This window comes from Amblyomma americanum, chromosome 4, assembly GCF_052857255.1.
Source record: "Amblyomma americanum isolate KBUSLIRL-KWMA chromosome 4, ASM5285725v1, whole genome shotgun sequence".
Taxonomy (NCBI): Eukaryota; Metazoa; Arthropoda; class Arachnida; order Ixodida; family Ixodidae; genus Amblyomma; species Amblyomma americanum.
Window position 1 is genome coordinate 207,587,588 of NC_135500.1, and position 16,624 is coordinate 207,604,211.

Below are 16,624 nucleotides of genomic sequence, written 5' to 3' on the forward strand. Positions count from 1 at the left end.
CTCCTTCTCTTGCGCGCGGCTTTCCTGTATACATTGTGAGTGAATGAGAACAAAAGCAGGGGGTTTGAACCAATACAAAGCGGGTGAAAATTCATGTAAATGATGTGATACGCGGATACAGGCGTCAATTCGGGGGCCAACGTGGGCGTCACTTAGACTGATGACATTGATTTGCAGTGCCCGTTAGAAATTATGAAAAGAGATTTAAAAAATTAAAGGACGATTGATCCGGCGTTGATTATGATCAGCGCTAACTATTCGCGTTATGTACTCCTTGCTAGGCCGTCCAGCAGGCCAGTGGTGCGCTCGAAAAGCACGAGCCTCACGACCCACCACAAGCGGGCCGAGCTGGGGTAGTGCAGAGTAGGGCACAACCCCGGGTCGACGCTTGACCAGCATCACGATACGTTAAACCGTCGGTTGCCTGCATTTAATAGTTATTCTTCCCCTACCCACCTGTGTGCTCCTTGCATTTGCTGTTCCATTGCGCTGTGGCTTGCTTTGCGAATGCGCAATGAGTAGTGCGGGTCCCGCCACCACTCTCGCCTTGTTGACGTCTTGATCCCCTTGCCTTGTCCTTACCCGTCACGTCACGAGCTTCCGCACGCTGTGTCTCCGCTTCACCCATTGCACTGCAGTATAAGCGCCGGAACTCACTACTACGTCGATACTCCGTGAGTGTCTGTTACGTCAGCGCGTAGCTTACACCTAAGTTCGACAGCGCCCTCTGCGTGCGGCGGCGCACTCTTTATGGCAGCTGCGTCGCTTCTGCTGCGGCGCCATCTACCTGCGCAGCTGGGTCACTGTCTTCTCCATCGCCTTTGTAACCCGTGGTGCGAAGACCGACCCGATACATACCACATTACATGGGGGTGTAAGGGCCCGAAACCCCCGGACATCACAACACATAGGACGAAGGAGCAATGGGAGACCTCTCTGTTCAGCTCGGAGATTGATCAGCAGCTCGCACTCGTTGAGCAGGCTAGAGCGGCGGCCAAGGCCAGCGGAGTCTTGAAATGAAGACTCCCCCCATTGTGTATTTCTCCTAGAGTCTTTTATTTTCTTTGTCAATAAAGTTTTATACTACTTCTCTCCAGCGCCGCATACGTGCTCATATATGCGCCGCTGCGTCGCTTCCCGTTCCGACGCATACCCCCGTCGCATACGCACTTCTTGCCCCCTCCTATGCCTGGTTTCATGAACTTTTTTATGTGTGTTTGTTTTAACACCTGCCGCTTCTATGGAGAGTGAGTAGGAAAAACGTTTAATGCGGAGGATAAATCGAAGTCTACTGGGTGTAATAAATATCTATTTGTTCAACTTCTTCTTTCGCCAACACCTGAACCTCTGTCCGATCTTCGCGGACGTGTGAGGGTGACGATGGTCCACGCATGTCGCTAAATGCAGTAAAAACTTCCGTTGTCAGCTAGCGTTCTAAACGCGATGTCTACGCGACAATGATAGTGGTAAAATACCAGCGTCATGCATATTACGGAGTGCGTAGTATGTTGTTCCCTGTACACTTTGAGTCCATGTCCACTATGTTTTTCTTGTTTTTAGGAAATTCAAGAGCAGATCACGACTAACAGTGGGCTGACAGCCGAGGACCTCGATATCCTAATTGTACACGGCTATACGGTTAAAGCTGGCAAGCAGATATTAGCAGAGAGATAACACGTGCCCCTGTGTGGGTCGACCTTGCGTAGCAAAGAGCACGGACATAAAAAAATATACCGAGGGCATTTTTACCAGCTGGAAAATTCGGCTTCCTCAAACACTGACGAGCGTAGGCGCATTTTATTTCATATTTTAATGTGGATTGAATACAATACTTTGACATATATACATATTTTAGGCACGTGTGGTACCGTCGAAAGCCATATATTTTGGAGAAAGTGTAAGGCTCTAAACTGTGACGTGTAACGCCCCGAAAGGACAAGTTTACTATGAGAGGCGCCGTATTGGAAGATGCTGAGTCATTTTAGACCACCTGAGTTTCTTTAACGTACGCTGGCATCGAACAGCACACAGACATTTTTGCATCTCGCCTTCTTGGAAATACGATCATGGTCGAAACTGCAGCCTTGGAATCAACAGCCGGACGCCAAAGGCACTGAGCGCCGGGCCTGAAAAAGCAGGCTATCCATCAATGAGCGCTTATAAACACTATCGCTTAGCTTAACAGCCGATTCTTTACGCCGCAAAGAAATTAAGCTAGGTAGCGCCTTCTGTTAGTGAGTGATTCTTAGACACTGAAATTATTTGTGCGGCTATGTATAGAAAGTCAGTTTTTTGCAATGTCCAAGCCTCTGACTGTGGTAGTAAGCGACGGGCTGTTTAAACTAAGAGAAAATACGGATACGTGTTAAAGCTGCGTCTAAGTTCTCCCCAAGGCTTTGTTGTTTCTTTTTAATTGCCACAGTTAAAGTGCACCAACACATTCCTTTCCTGCCTGAATGCTGCTTGTGAAATGACGCACTTGATTGTGACCCTAAACGGTTATATGACGAACGCACTAGCTGTGCACAAAAGCTATAAGTTGCCTTTTTAAACTAAGGCGGTATGTAGGCACTAAGCTATATATTGATTCAGTTTCCTACTAATCATTTAAGACAATTTGTGCTGGTTTTAGTTGGTTATTAATGCATAAATCTCGTAAAATTGTTTACTAGTGAGATTATTATGTCTTGATATAGTGAAGCAAAACACTTACCTACGAAAATTTAGAATGGATCATAGGAGAAACGAATCACTGAAACTTTTTGCACGGGCCGGTGCTTGTTAAGGGAAGATCCTTAATTTTGATAATGCAAATGCTTGCTACCACTTCTCCCCACTTAAATACAATTAAAAAAAAAGTTTTGAGTTCCAAAGAAGCTGAAAATATCGCTCTGGTTTTTTTGAAGTCATCAGTGACGAAAATTTTCAGTATCTTTTGTATTGTTGCGTAGGAAGGAAATCCGAGGCTTAGTAAGGGACGCCTTCTTATAATAATTAAAATTTCAGAGCACTTTAATCTCTTTTTAATAACAGCATGTCTCCTGAGTCTTATAAGCAGTCAGTCAATCATGCGACAGGCCATTCCATACTTTCTTTTAAAACTTATGAACACGCGGATAAAAAATACTTCTAAAAAGATTATATAACGTCTTGTTTCCCCACCTCTTTCTTTGTAATCTAAACTACAACAAAACATTACATTTTCAATTCAAAGCTTAATTCTCTTATAACGGAAGTTTAACGACGTTTCTTTTTTTTTTCATATCTCCTACAGACGACGTTTTGTTACCTCGAAGCGGTCGTCAAAACGTGGACAACGACGGAAATCTACGCATCCGAAATTTCCAGGGCTCCGTTGACGCCGGCGACTACACGTGCGTTGTTAAAACCCAGAGTCAGGAAGTCCGTGCGACGATACAACTAATCCTGATAGGTAAGTACACGCACCTGATGTGCATGCTGCACCTAATACTTACGTTTTGTTGCCGGTATTTCGGCTGTACGTTGCGTTGAGGCGACATAATTAGGCACATACAAACAATTACTTCAGTAATAAGCTATAGCAGCTTTTTCCGACCCATTCTACAGCTGGAAAAATCTACGTACATCGACCCCAGCTGATTGCCTTAGTTTTCCTTTGGACACCAAGAACACCATTGCGTTTCGGCTGTATGTTGCGTTGAAGCGACGTAATTAGGCACATACAAACAATTACTTCAGTAATAAGCTATAGCACCCTTTTCCGACCCATTCTATAGCTGGAAAAATCTACGAACACCGGCTCCAGAGGTTTGGCTTAGTTTTTCCGTGGACACCAAGAACACCATTGCATTTAAATGAGTGCTTTAACAACGTGCCATGAAAGTCAACAATACGGGACAATGAAGAATCTCGACATCCATCACGCGAATGTGACCTTTGTTGAACACTGAAAAGGATGATCATGTGCCAGATACGCTCTAATATCTCGTCACATAAAGAGGACTGGATGTGCAACACACAAGTCCACATTTTCAAAAATTATATAAAGCGCACTTAGGACAACAGACAAGGGAGACCAAACATCACAAGCGCTTACTCGCAACTGCGCGTTTATTCGAGAAACACACAAAAGGAAGAACAATCACAAGCAAAACAAAAGCCATTGCGCAGGCGTGACGCACCTGTATGAGCACTTTTCCTGTCACGCCTGCGCGATGGCGTTTGTTTTGTTTGTGATTGTTCTTCCTTTTGTGGGTTTCTCGAATAAACGCGCAGTTGCGAGTAAGCGCTTGTGATGTTTGGTCTCCCTTGTCTGTTGTCCTAAGTGCGCTTTATATAATTTTTGAAAATGAAAAACCAACTAGCTCAGATGTCAATTCTGCACAAGTCCACATCTTTACACCCGCCGCTTCGATCTGATATTCCGGTTCTCTCAACTCCTTTCGTAGTTAGTGTTCTCATCCAGTGCTAGTACGCAATAAACCCGCAATGCTTTCACTACACACAGCCTGGACTCTCGCCTACACTGCTCGTGTTAATGGAAGTAAAACACAACTGGGAAGTAAAGGAGAAGTAGGGGGGGGGGGGGGGGGGGCTGTAGCGTTGTAGCGACCGGCGAATAACGAGGGGCCTTCACGGACTCTCCCTTAACGACGGGTCCGGTGTCGCAGTGCCGCCGGTGATCGACGACCACTTCTTTCCGGAGAGCATAACGGTGGACGAGGGGTCCCGGTCGCGGCTCCTCTGCTCCGTCTCCAAGGGAGACGGGCCCCTCCGCTTCCAGTGGTTCAAGGACGGCCGGCCGCTGTCCAGCGTGCCCGACGGGTCCGTGCAGTACTCGGACGACTCGGCCATGATCAAGTTCCGCAAGATGCGCTTCCGGGACCGCGGCCAGTACACCTGCTTCGCCACCAACGACGCGGCCAGCGACAACCGCACCACGGACGTCGTCGTCAACGGTAAGCCGTAACGGCCGACGCACAGCAGAGAAGCGCCATAGCGTAAACTTAACAAGCTGCGTCAATCTTCTGCGCATGCGTGGTGGCAGCCGCACGTCCACACCTGGATCTGGCGTTGAGCCTGTCCGCTTTAGATATAAGCTACCGCATATTCGTTGTAATGGAACTCACTATTACTGAATACCAGTTTCACTTAAACCACTTGTCATTAAACACTCCTCAGAATATAGGTCCACATCGCCAAGGTCGTGCTTGCTATGCAGTGTTTGCTTAACGTAAACTGTAGTGTCTACTAATTTGGGGCATTACGGGCACCTATACTCAGTGTCCTTAGGGGCGATTCCATCTTCCTTCCTTTTTCATTCGTCCTTCTTTTTTCCTACATGGTTCGTTTCCTTACTCCTTCAGTGACTGCAGTGAGAAGTTTTACTGGTGCCCTCACCACTAATTAAGCCTTCCATAAGTAGGGCCGACAATGGAAACTTTTTGAACCTGACTTTTTTTTTTGTGCACCGGTTTTGAGAGATTAAAATTGGCGTCTTTTTTTTCTGTTGCATTTAGCGGCCACAGCAAAATGCTCAAAATCTTGGCGTTGCAACATGTTTTGCTCTGCCAGTTTCACAAGATGACCATATTGACGCCTTGTCAATGCACTAATACGCCACCGGCAATATGCGGAAGTCCGAGAAGACCTTCCTTACTTTGTAGAATGTTTCTAGACAAAGCCACTCAGGGGCCCACTATGAGTATACGAAAGCACATAGCGTGCTGAATTCGAGCGCAGCTTGCAGTAGGAGGAAAACCGCAAACGACATTCAATACCGACCCCCGGGAGTTCTGCATAGAATTCCTAGAGAAAACTGCTTTCCGTTCCATGGTCGTGAACATAATCAACCTGCCCATGAGCTCTCGCCACCCGGGACAGCAACAGCAAAGTGGCCAAAACATCTAACAACGCCGTACGCTCCAAGTCTATACCATTACATACGCGCAGAGAAAAAAGTCCTTGTGAATGCATACCACGTGCCGTACTTTAACTTAGAGGCGCAAATAGTTGGGCGAGTTGATGGAAGTTCATCGTTTGAAAACACAACAAAAATTAAGGCACATGATAAAAAAACGTTAACCAGGACGCGCAGCTCGCGCCATATATATCTTCTGTATGTAGCAACTCCTTCTAACTTCCGTACAAAATTTGTGATAGAGTCGTTTATCGTGCACCGAAGTCTAAGCACGCGAATGTTTTTGCATCCATTTGTCTCTTAGAAACACGCCCGCTGAGGCCAGATAAGTCGCACCTCCTGTGACGTACGAAGCCCTTGCAAACAAATTAGTTTCGCCAGTTCTGTGCAGCTGCGCGTTTGAAACTGTTCAAATACGAATGTTTCTCTTCCCTCGTCTCTCTCTTTAAGTCATTCTTGTTGCTGCACTTGCACAATCGCTGTTTTGTGCAGTGGTGGTGGCCACGTGTTTGACCCAGTGTTCATCGCGCGTTCGCCTGCGTCGGTTCCGCCTGGGGCACTGGATGCCGCATCTCTCGTCTCCTTTCTTACGGGCGGCCGGACAGAACTTTCTTGTTCAATATTTAATAGGGCGACGCAAACGGAAGTGCGTCCGCTGACGGAAGTTGGTGAAAGTGCTTTCAGATTCAGAAGGAAGACCCCGCACGTCGCCTCTGACTTTCGCGCCGGCAGAGACGTACGGAGCGACGGCGAGAAAATTGGGATTGAATTATTTCTGGCTTTTACGTTTCCTCAGGACAAAGGCGAATGGCGGGTTCTTTAAGGAGCACCCGTCAACAGTGCCTTGTTTGGTTTCTCCGCAACGTGAAAGGCTTACCGCCGGAATATTTATCTCGTTACAAGACAAAACACTTTCTTCGTTTTCTCCTTGCCTTAAGCTGCTACTGCTGGCTCATTGAAAGTGAAATCATCTCTCTCATTTGCTGCTTGGTGACGACTATTGCGGTCATGTTTATACACCATCACTCCAAACCACACTGAGAGCTAAGGTTCTAGCCACCTTTATAAATCCACACCCTGGGCTCGTAGAGACTTTTTTCGCGTAACACCACGTATATTACACTGAATTGATAAATATTGTCCAGAGCAACAATCGTGTAAGCTTCACTGATAGCGATTATAATAATAATATAATTGGTTTTTGGGGAAAGGAAATGGCGCAGAATCTGTCTCATATATCGTTGGACACCTGAACCGCGCGGTAAGGGAAGGGATAAAGGAGGGAGTGAAAGAAGAAAGGAAGGAGAGGTGCCGTAGTGGAGGGCTCCGGAATAATTTCGACCACCTGGGGATCTTTAACGTCCACTGACATCGCACAGCACACGGGCGCCTTAGCGTTTTTCCTCCATAAAAACGCAGCCGCCGCGGTCGGGTTCGAACTCGGGAACTCCGGATCAGTAGTCGAGCGCCCTAACCACTGAGCCACCGCGGCGGCTATAGCGATTATGAGAAACTTAGTTTTATCCTATGAACACTTTTAAACTACCGCCATGTCCATCAGCTAAAATAATGAGTCTACACATGCTTTACCACTTCATCGATTCAGGAGCCAGTTCTATGCTGCTGTGCTTCGCACCTGCTGAAGCACTGCGCGCTTTAACAGCAGTGCTTTAGCAGGTTTTAAAAAAATCCGAGGGAGTTGTAATAGGAGAATGACGTTCAGTATGTCTCACTTGTGTGCAGTGAGTCCACGGTTGAAAACGACTCCGGTAAACAAGACGGTCACGTCAGGCAATCGGGTGGTGTTCGACTGCAGCGCTGAAGGCTTCCCTACGCCGCTGATTACGTGGCAGAAAATGGGTGAGTCGCCGATTTCTTACACTCCTAATACTTTATGATATATGATATACGTATCAGGCGCTCCTGTGATTACTGCACTGTCCCAACTGCCTGTCCCCCATCCCCATTTACTTCCTCACACTTCTCCCCATAAGCAAAGAAAGAAAGAGAGAGAGAGAGAAAGAAAGGAAGAATGAAAGAAAGAAAGAAAATAAGAAAGAAAGAGAGAAAGAAAGAAAGTTTCAAACAAAGCGTCTAAACAAAGAAGAAACTTCCCCTTCTTCTTTATTGAGCTGAAGTGCTCTCGCTAGCAAACACCTCCCCGATCGTGAATTCATGATCGTGAAAAGTTCAAAAGTCAGGGTAGCAACACTATGGCCTCCCCACAAGTAACCTCGAGCCCTTAACAGCAAAATCTACTCCCCTGCATGTACCGGATATCAAAGTCTTGAAAGAAGAGTGCATTCGTCTCAGCTGTTCGAGTGCATTAGCTTGCCTCTTCGAGGGTCCCATATATTCATGCAGCCAGTAACGAACCACATACGCTGAAAGTCTCTTCTAAGGTATGTCTCCTCTTCCTCCACTCAAATACACACAAGCAAAGAAGAGATCATTTGTTCGCAAAAGCTAAACGCAACTCGGCAGGGGAATAAAGAATTTCCTGCTGATAGAAAATTCCACCGACGCTGTGAATCCTGACTCATCGGCGAAACAGCCTATGCGGCAGTTTTTTGCCGGAGCCGAGCATTTCAAAGTGACTCAGAAAAAAAAAATCGAAGAAAGCTGGAAGACGGCAGCAAAAGGAGCGGGCGAACCCGAAGTAACTGTAGGATATGTTGCTCCAGAGTCGAGAAGGCGTTCGGCCGGCCTCAAATTCTTCGCGTCTTGGGGAAACAGGAAGAACTGAGCCGCTGACTCTCTCGCTTCCTCGCGTATATACTTTCGTTAAAAAATGAACTCCGGGCTTCGATCCGGGCTCGAGCACGAGGCAGCGAGCGGGGGACAAAGCAAACAATGGGAGTCTGCTGGAAAAGGGAAAGGAAATAAAAAGATAAAATAAATATGAAAATAACGCTCAGGGTGTGTCGAATCAGCAGCTGGCGTCGCTGAACGAGCCACTGAGCCGACGCGGTTCGTTTCGGCGTGGAAGCGATCCAATCCTGCTGAGTCATCGACACGCCCGTTGTCATAAAGCTCCGGGTGCCGCCGTACACAATTCCTACGCGGTGCCGTAGACCCAGCTAATCGCAGGGCCATACCAAATGCGGGCTCTGTTCTCTTTTCTGCTCTCCCTTCTTTTCTCGTTTTTTGTGCGCCCGACACAAAAGCGCTGGCCCAAACATTCTCATATCCATACATCTTTCTCTGTGGCGCCCCCCCCCCCTCCCCCCTCCATTTGTTCAGCTCACCAAGCGATGGCCCCTTTCGGTGCTGTTCTGCGGGAATGATCCGTGGGCAAATCGAGCGAGTGCTTTGTACGCGTCGCCGGCTGTGCCACTTTATTCCTCGTCGCAAATCCGCCTCCTCTGAGTCCGCCACAGACTGCAAATCATCCGGGAAAGGTCGTTTTAGGGAGATTACATACACGTCCGGGTGAACGCGGCTGGGTACGAAAAACCCCTAGGTTCGATCTGACCCGACCGCTGAATTCGCGCGACGGGCAGAGGCGACCTACTTGCTGATTTGGTGGATACATCAGACGTTGTGAATGTAAACGATTGGCCGGATATCTGCAATGAGGTAGCAAATGAGAAAATAGCGTCTTTCCATAGGCGCTGTGTGGCGGAGTAATGAGCGCACACTGTGTCTGTTTTCTTGTCTTGTGTTTTGTCGTTTGTTTGTCCTCCTTCCTTTTTTTACGGTAGCACTACAGGGCGCATTTTACGATTTTGGGCATACGTAACAACAGTACTAACCTGAAACCTGCTTTGTGGCAGGCGGCCCACCTGCTCACCGGGTTGTGGGCAACCTTCCAGGTATTCACACCTGGCAGGCCTTCACCAGGGTGAAGGATACACCTGGGTGAAGGCCTCCAAGGTAAATGCGTTCAGGGTAAATTCCTTTACAACGGACTTGAGGTCAAAGACCTATAGGGTAAACGCCTTATAATAAGAGGCCTTTAGGCAATAGGCATTTATGGTAAAGGCTTTTAGATCAACTCTCTTTAGCACGTAAGGACCTTAAGGGCCGACCGTAACTATTGTGCTACTGCACGATATTCCACGCTCAGCCATGCTAAACCATCTGATAATTTTCTTGTAGTGTTATTTATATTTGAAACAACTCTAATTTCTTCAAGACTACAAAGAAAGAGAGAAGTGTTTATTGAAAGAAACGGTGGCGCGGACAGCCTAGGGAACGTGTCATTCACTTTCTACTCCACACTGTGGAAAATGGAACAAAAAAAAAGAATATGGAGAGCCTAGATGAGATGTGCTGCGGCCATAATACAATTAGCTGCACTCAGTGTCTGCGACTAATTCTTGCGCTGCGGGATCTGGCCTAGACAGCCCTGTGCGAAAACGATATGATAATTGTGCAGCTTACATGCCCGCAAAATATTGCACTGGTCGCATGCACGAGCAAGTTACATGCAGACGATACGCAAACACACATTTCCACTGTCGGGGGCCGTGAAAATGAGCTTGAGATGGAAGAATGTGTGCCGTTGATATTCGCATTCAGGAACTGTCTCTTCTCGAGCGCATAGTATATTCATATCGCGCCGGATCAAGCGCATATTTATTTTGTCTGTAAACTCCGAGCACCTGCGCTATATTTCTGTGCAACGTCTCCTTCGCAGTTACTATAACGACGGTGTTCAATTTCATCATTTCTTAATAACGGACGCTGAAGAAAGCATGCGGCTGGTGATGTAGAAGAATGAAAAAATCTTGTTCATTGTCCCTTTGAAGAGCCGCGGCGACTGATGGAAATGTGTGTTTGCATAATGCTGGTCGAATCCTAAAGCACAAAATGTGCTCACTTAGCATTTTACGCATTACTGTGCCATATAATCTTTCGTGAGATTTTGATCGCTTTCCTATGCGCATTACAAAAATTTACTTAGAAAAAGCGTGCTCGCGCTTCTCGAAGAACTGTCCGCTCCGCGCCTTATCTATTGGTCCTCTTCTGTGTCCCAAATCTACAAGATACAAATCAAGCTCAGAACTCGCTTTTCTTTGAAGATTTAAGCTGCCGTCTTAGGGCAGCCAGTTCTGTGCGCCTCACTGACAGTTTTTTTTACGCGATAGCGCTAAGTGTCCCGTTCAGCGGACCATTCGGCGTCGTAGTTGGAGTGTCGCGAAGAATCGAATCGGTCGAGTGGGTTGTGACGTCACAATCACGTTACCCTGCGCGGGTAATTGAAGGCAGTGGTTGAGCCGGGAATAAAACCGCTGCCCTTTGGAACGTGACCCAGACATGTCTCTTGGCCCCTGAGTGACTTAGTTAATCGGAGGTATTGTGTGTCTTGAGGTAAATAAAAAATAAATATGAAAACAAAAATAAAAATAGTAATAAAACAAACAACAGTGTTCGTGTCTGCGAGGTGATATGCAAAGAGGACCCGAGAGGTGATATGCAAAGGTACCCATGAATGCTATCGTGTCGTACCGGTAGGTGGAGCTCAAGTGACCCTCGAATTTTTGGTGTCAACATGACCACGCTGCCTATGTAGCGTGATGACCACGAAGAAATCAAAACTAAGAGAATTTAAAACAAAGACAGCAGAAACTTTCCGGATGTTTTTAATAGCGTTATTACACTTCAACGCTAGAAACACCTCAGAAAAATTTCCTGGCTGATGATTGACCAGTTTGCTTTTGTAAACTGGTCAAAGCGCCGATGATAATTTCATCGGCGTGTTACACGAATTCCTTATTTATTACCACCCGTGCGGGTGCTCAGTTTTCTGTATCTGCTGTTGATACGTTTCTAACTCCCAGTATCCGTGAATCGGGCTTCTTTTATTTATTTCCCTTTCTTTTTTCAAAACGGTCTGCTCAAACAATTGTAGCTTCAGGATAGCGTACGTACATCCGTATAATGCATTATATACTTAACATAATTTTTTTTTCCCATTCCTTTCTGAAGATTTATATGTTTAGACTTGCCTGTTTGAAAAAAGAATAATATCCGTTCTCGTTTCACGCCGTCTTTAGTTTCCTTTACATAATTCGCATACTGCTGTTGATCAAGTCCAATGTGCATTATGACGTGTGTGTCCAAGTGAGATTTAGCTTCTGCGTACCTCGCAATTGATTCGTCACAATTAAGACAAGAGTTATCATGAATGATATAGGTATATATAGTATAGAATGCACCCGTATTATAACTGGAATTCTGTACGCCGCAACCAGACTACCAGTGGTACAGAGGAGGACACAGATGGACACCAGTTTATTGCTCCGCGACAAGTTGCGGTGCCCACACTTAGTGTCACAGGCTCAGGTACTTCATGCCTTAAACATGAAAAACATAAAGCGCAAAAGGACTAGGATGGAAACAACTACGCATACATAGCGCTTTGTTTGTGTCGGTTGTTTTTTTTTTCTGCCCTGGTCCTTTTGCACTACGCTCTTCATGTTCGAAATGCACCAAACACAGCAAAGTATCTACTCGTGTACTTCGTATTTGAAGAGGCTGATTATATTTAATCTGTCACACTAAATTCGGGCTGAGGAAGTATAAAGACAACATGATGCTGCCCAAACAACCATTCTTCTATTGCTTGCTTTTGTTTGAACGAATGCGTTAAAAAAAAGTCTCCGTTAGAACAAGCCCTTAATTAATACCGTTCCGACTGTTTCTAATTCACCAAAGCATCCAAAGCTATTACAAAACCTGAATCGATTACAATGGGAGCATTGAATGAAAACAAAATTCGCCACACAGCGGGGCTCAACATTAGCTGAGCGCTACGCTTCTACATACAGGTACTGGTATCGCTGGGAGCTCGAAGCTCCGGCGTGCTCAATCAGAATAGCCCAAACTATTAAATTTTTTCCACGACAGCCGCGAACGGGAGCGATGTGAGTTTCAAACCAACTTCAACTCTACGGGTCTCACTACACTTCTTCTCTCCCGCCGTGCAAAAACTTCACGCATTCCAGCGTCGCGCAGTCGGCACCATTTTTCTCCTTTCACGAAACAGGAAATGAAGGCTGCACTTGGAGTTTTCCGGTTTACACTGCCAAATCCGCTTTACCATGGCTCTCCCCCATTTCAGCCTTGTCCGAGGCAGCCTATACCACATCAAAAACCACGACAAACCAAGCGATGGATGTCACGAAAAATCTCGCACACAACGCGATGCGAAAAAACTGTGCAAGGAGCGACAACAGCGGAAGCGGCGGCGTAAAACAAATCGTCCCGACGCACGCCATGACACAATCAAGCCAGGTGCTTCTGATTGGCCCGGCGTCATTACCGCCTGAGGCGCGCGTATTTACCGGCCTTTCTTTTTTGTTCTCTGCCTTCTTGTTAGCCCTTTCCTCCATGGTACGCAACTCGCGTGGCCAAACACTCTCCCTCTGTCTTTCTCTCTCGCCACGCCTGTCCATTTAACGGGGCCACGGAGGTCCATTTTCTCAAGCGCTTCAGCGCAGCGCATTCGACGTCAGAGCGCGCTCGCGAAAAACGCTCCCCATTTCGTCTTGCGAGCGGGCGACCAAGCGCACGCCAGCGCGGGCTGCCGGCTGCCAGAGCAGAGCGCGTGTGCGCGTGAGAGCTGGCCGACAATGAGGAAGTAAGGAGAAAATGGAAGAACCCAGACAGGCGTGGAGGGATGGGGAAGAGGGAGAGAAGGAGGGGGAGGGAAGGGGGAGGCATTTAAGGGAAGGCGAAAACGAGAGCATGGCGTTTTCCGAGAGCCCGGGCTCTAGCACTCGCTGCAGGCGCCAACGCGTGAAGGAATGCTCCTTGGAGCGACCGCGGGGTCCTCTTGCCCTAGGGGCGCCGCGACCATTTTTAGAAGAGCGTTTCCACAAAGAGGCTGCCCGGCTCGTAATGAAAGCCGGTCGAGGAAGGACACAGCCCCTGTCCCAGACACAAACACACACTCACACACAAGCGCGGGTTTAGTCTGCTCTGGTGCGCCGGCCACGCCGGCTCTCGACGAACGCCGCTGCTCTGGCTGCGGAAAGCCAGCTCGACCGGTGCTCGCTGAAATGCGCAGTCAGAGGGCTTAGCGACTCGTGAGAGTGACGCTCAAGCTGGCCTCGCGCGTTTTCGACGAGTGCGTAGTGATGGCTGTGGGTAAACGTCGGCAGCCTTCAAGTGCAGGCGGGCGCGCGCGAAGTCCTCTCTCCGAAATGCACGTCAAGCGAGGGGAACAGCTCTTATGCAGAGCGAGCTTGGGGAGTTTGGAGTAGGCAAGGTATGGTGGCAGCACACCTGTTTTGGTGCACTGTTCAATTCCTTGCTAGAGACATTTTGGTGAGCATTTACGGAATGAGAGATGTCAGATGCAATTTACATTTGCGATATTAATATGTACCGGAGCTTGAGACTTCAAAAGTGATGAAGCAACGTAGACTACAGAGAGAAAACTGGAGTGGATGTTACTCTAGTAAAGAAGAGGGACATGTGCCGCATATGTGATGCGCAGAGCACATCACCGGTTTTGTTATTAGCGATATAATTCATACTATAACGCCACTCCTATCACTAAGCACATCAGAGTCTACCGCATTTTAAACATTTATCTGCTCTCGAGTCCATAGAGCTTTTCGGTCCAATCTACTACGGCGCGAAAAACGCAGTCAATCATGGCAAGCGGTACGGTTAGGCCATACAGCAAAACTTTACTCTTTTCAATGCCCATTCCTTAAAGAATAAGGTATAGATAAAAGTTTAGAAAAAAAAATGGCATAAGGTGGCCATGGCTCTTGCAATACCAAAAAGCAGTCATCACTGTAAGAGGCCTTTACCCGGCATTTAAATTTATTTAAATTTAGTGCATTTAAATGGACACTAAAGAGTAATACTAAGTGAAACTGGATTGAAAGATCAATGTCTCAAGAGTACTGACTGACATTTTTACTGAGAACTGACCTTAACTAAGCAACTCAATTACGTAAAACTGAAAGACATTAAGGACTTTCCTCGAGAACGGCGGTAACTACGGAGAGTAAACTAAGTTCCGACGGGCAAGTGGCGACGAAAGAGGGCGAAGGCAACACAGCTAGTGCTACTAGGTAGTAAATGGACTCTGGCAAATCCCCCGCCGTGGGTATGTGCAATGTGCAATTAAGCCCGAGGTCATCATCGGCATCAAAATGAGAAGGGTCGCTCGCTTTGCATGCTTCCAAGTCGGGTTGCGCGAATCCGCTGTGCGCAGAAACTCCAGGAACGTGAGCTAAGTGCATAGTTCCACGGTCATTCGTGTTCCCTTCAAACGACCAGGCCGACGCGTTTACATAATCGTTTTTCAGCAAGGAGGAAGTTAAGAGTTTCGTGGCGCCATCTTCTGATATATATTGTAAGAAAGGGCCGTCTGATTGACAGGGCAGGTAGTTTTGTTTCCGCTCGTCCGCTATTTTTTCCCGAAAGATTGCAGGTTACCCGTCATGAAAAAGCCGGAACAGCACCCGTGTTTGCGCGGGGGTGTAAAAAAAGCAGGAAGTCGGGAGCTTCCTTACTGATTTTCTTAGCAACGGGCTCATTTTATCGCCAAGAAAAAACGCTGGTGGTGTTCCCAACGGGATCGCTATTTCTTTTGTGGAGATTTTTGTTTGCATTATTTTCTCTTTTAGTGGCACTCTAACCCCCGCGAAATTAACACCAATCAGTGTCTGGTAATATTTGGTATTAAGGGACTAATTGCTCATTGTTACATAATTGGTAACATAGTAACATAACATATAGGAGTAAGTTTCAAGCGCGCGTGCTGGACTATACTGTTTTCGCTAAGCTTACTTCTCCAGCACAGCACATGCCTTCTTCAGAGAAGCCTTCATTACTTAACGGAAGCTTGTTTTAAAAGTTTCTGGAGGTCAGAAACAAATTACTTTTTTCCTCAGAGGAGATTTTTTTGTTTGTGCAGTCATCTCAACCTGGCAACACCAGTGGTTAATTCCATGCCGGTAACTATATTAAGATTCAGGTGCTTGGCGTTAGAAACTAATTCCGGTACCTAAAACCATGCGTATTTTTCCTGCACATTAAAATTTAAAGTGGCATTAGAGGCAACGGTACTTAAGCGCAAACACCGCAATTCTATTAAAGCATGCAGTGTTTTTCTGTTCCCTTCTTTCTTGTGTCGTGAAAAGAGGGCAAATCAAAATGAAAATGAGTAAATTGAAAAGCAGCAAAAAAAAAAACTGTGGTGAAGAGAAAAGTATTATGCGTCGGGGAAAAATGCACGGTGCGCCAGTCCTCTCTGAGAAAACCAATGTTCTCTCGCCTAATGCTACGTCGCTTATTTAGCCCTATTCTATTGCAAACGGAAAGTTACAAACATAGCCCACACCCCATGACCAGATTGTAAGTGACCAGCGCAATTTTTTTTTTCATTGAGAATTCTAAGAGCAACAAGCAATGAGTTTGTCGCGCTCTTTTTTCTAAAACGTGTTCTTTTCTCCTTGTCAGCCCCGCCGCGGTGGCTCAGTGGATAGGGCGCTCGACTACTGATCCGGAGTTCCCGGGTTCGAACCCGACCGCGGCGGCTGCGTTTTTATGGAGGAAAAACGCTAAGGCGCCCGTGTGCTGTGCGATGTCAGTGCACGTTAAAGATCCCCAGGTGGTCGAAATTATTCCGGAGCCCTCCACTACGGACCTATTTGTTCCTCTCTTCTTTCGCTCCCTCCTTTATCCCTTCCCTTACGGCGCGGTTCAGGTGTCCAACGATATATGAGACAGATACTGCGCCATTTCCTTTCC

At 46.9% G+C, this 16,624-nt stretch overlaps 1 protein-coding gene across 1 annotated transcript in view; it reads left to right on the forward strand.

The window, feature by feature from the left end:
• Positions 1-16,624, forward strand: part of LOC144129185 (cell adhesion molecule Dscam1-like) — a 136,113-nt gene that overhangs the window by 80,402 nt on the left and 39,087 nt on the right. The window contains exons 9-11 of the mRNA XM_077663163.1: positions 3,275-3,433; positions 4,653-4,940; positions 7,646-7,762. Coding sequence (XP_077519289.1) covers positions 3,275-3,433; positions 4,653-4,940; positions 7,646-7,762 — 564 coding nt within the window. The remainder of the gene's footprint in view (positions 1-3,274; positions 3,434-4,652; positions 4,941-7,645; positions 7,763-16,624) is intronic.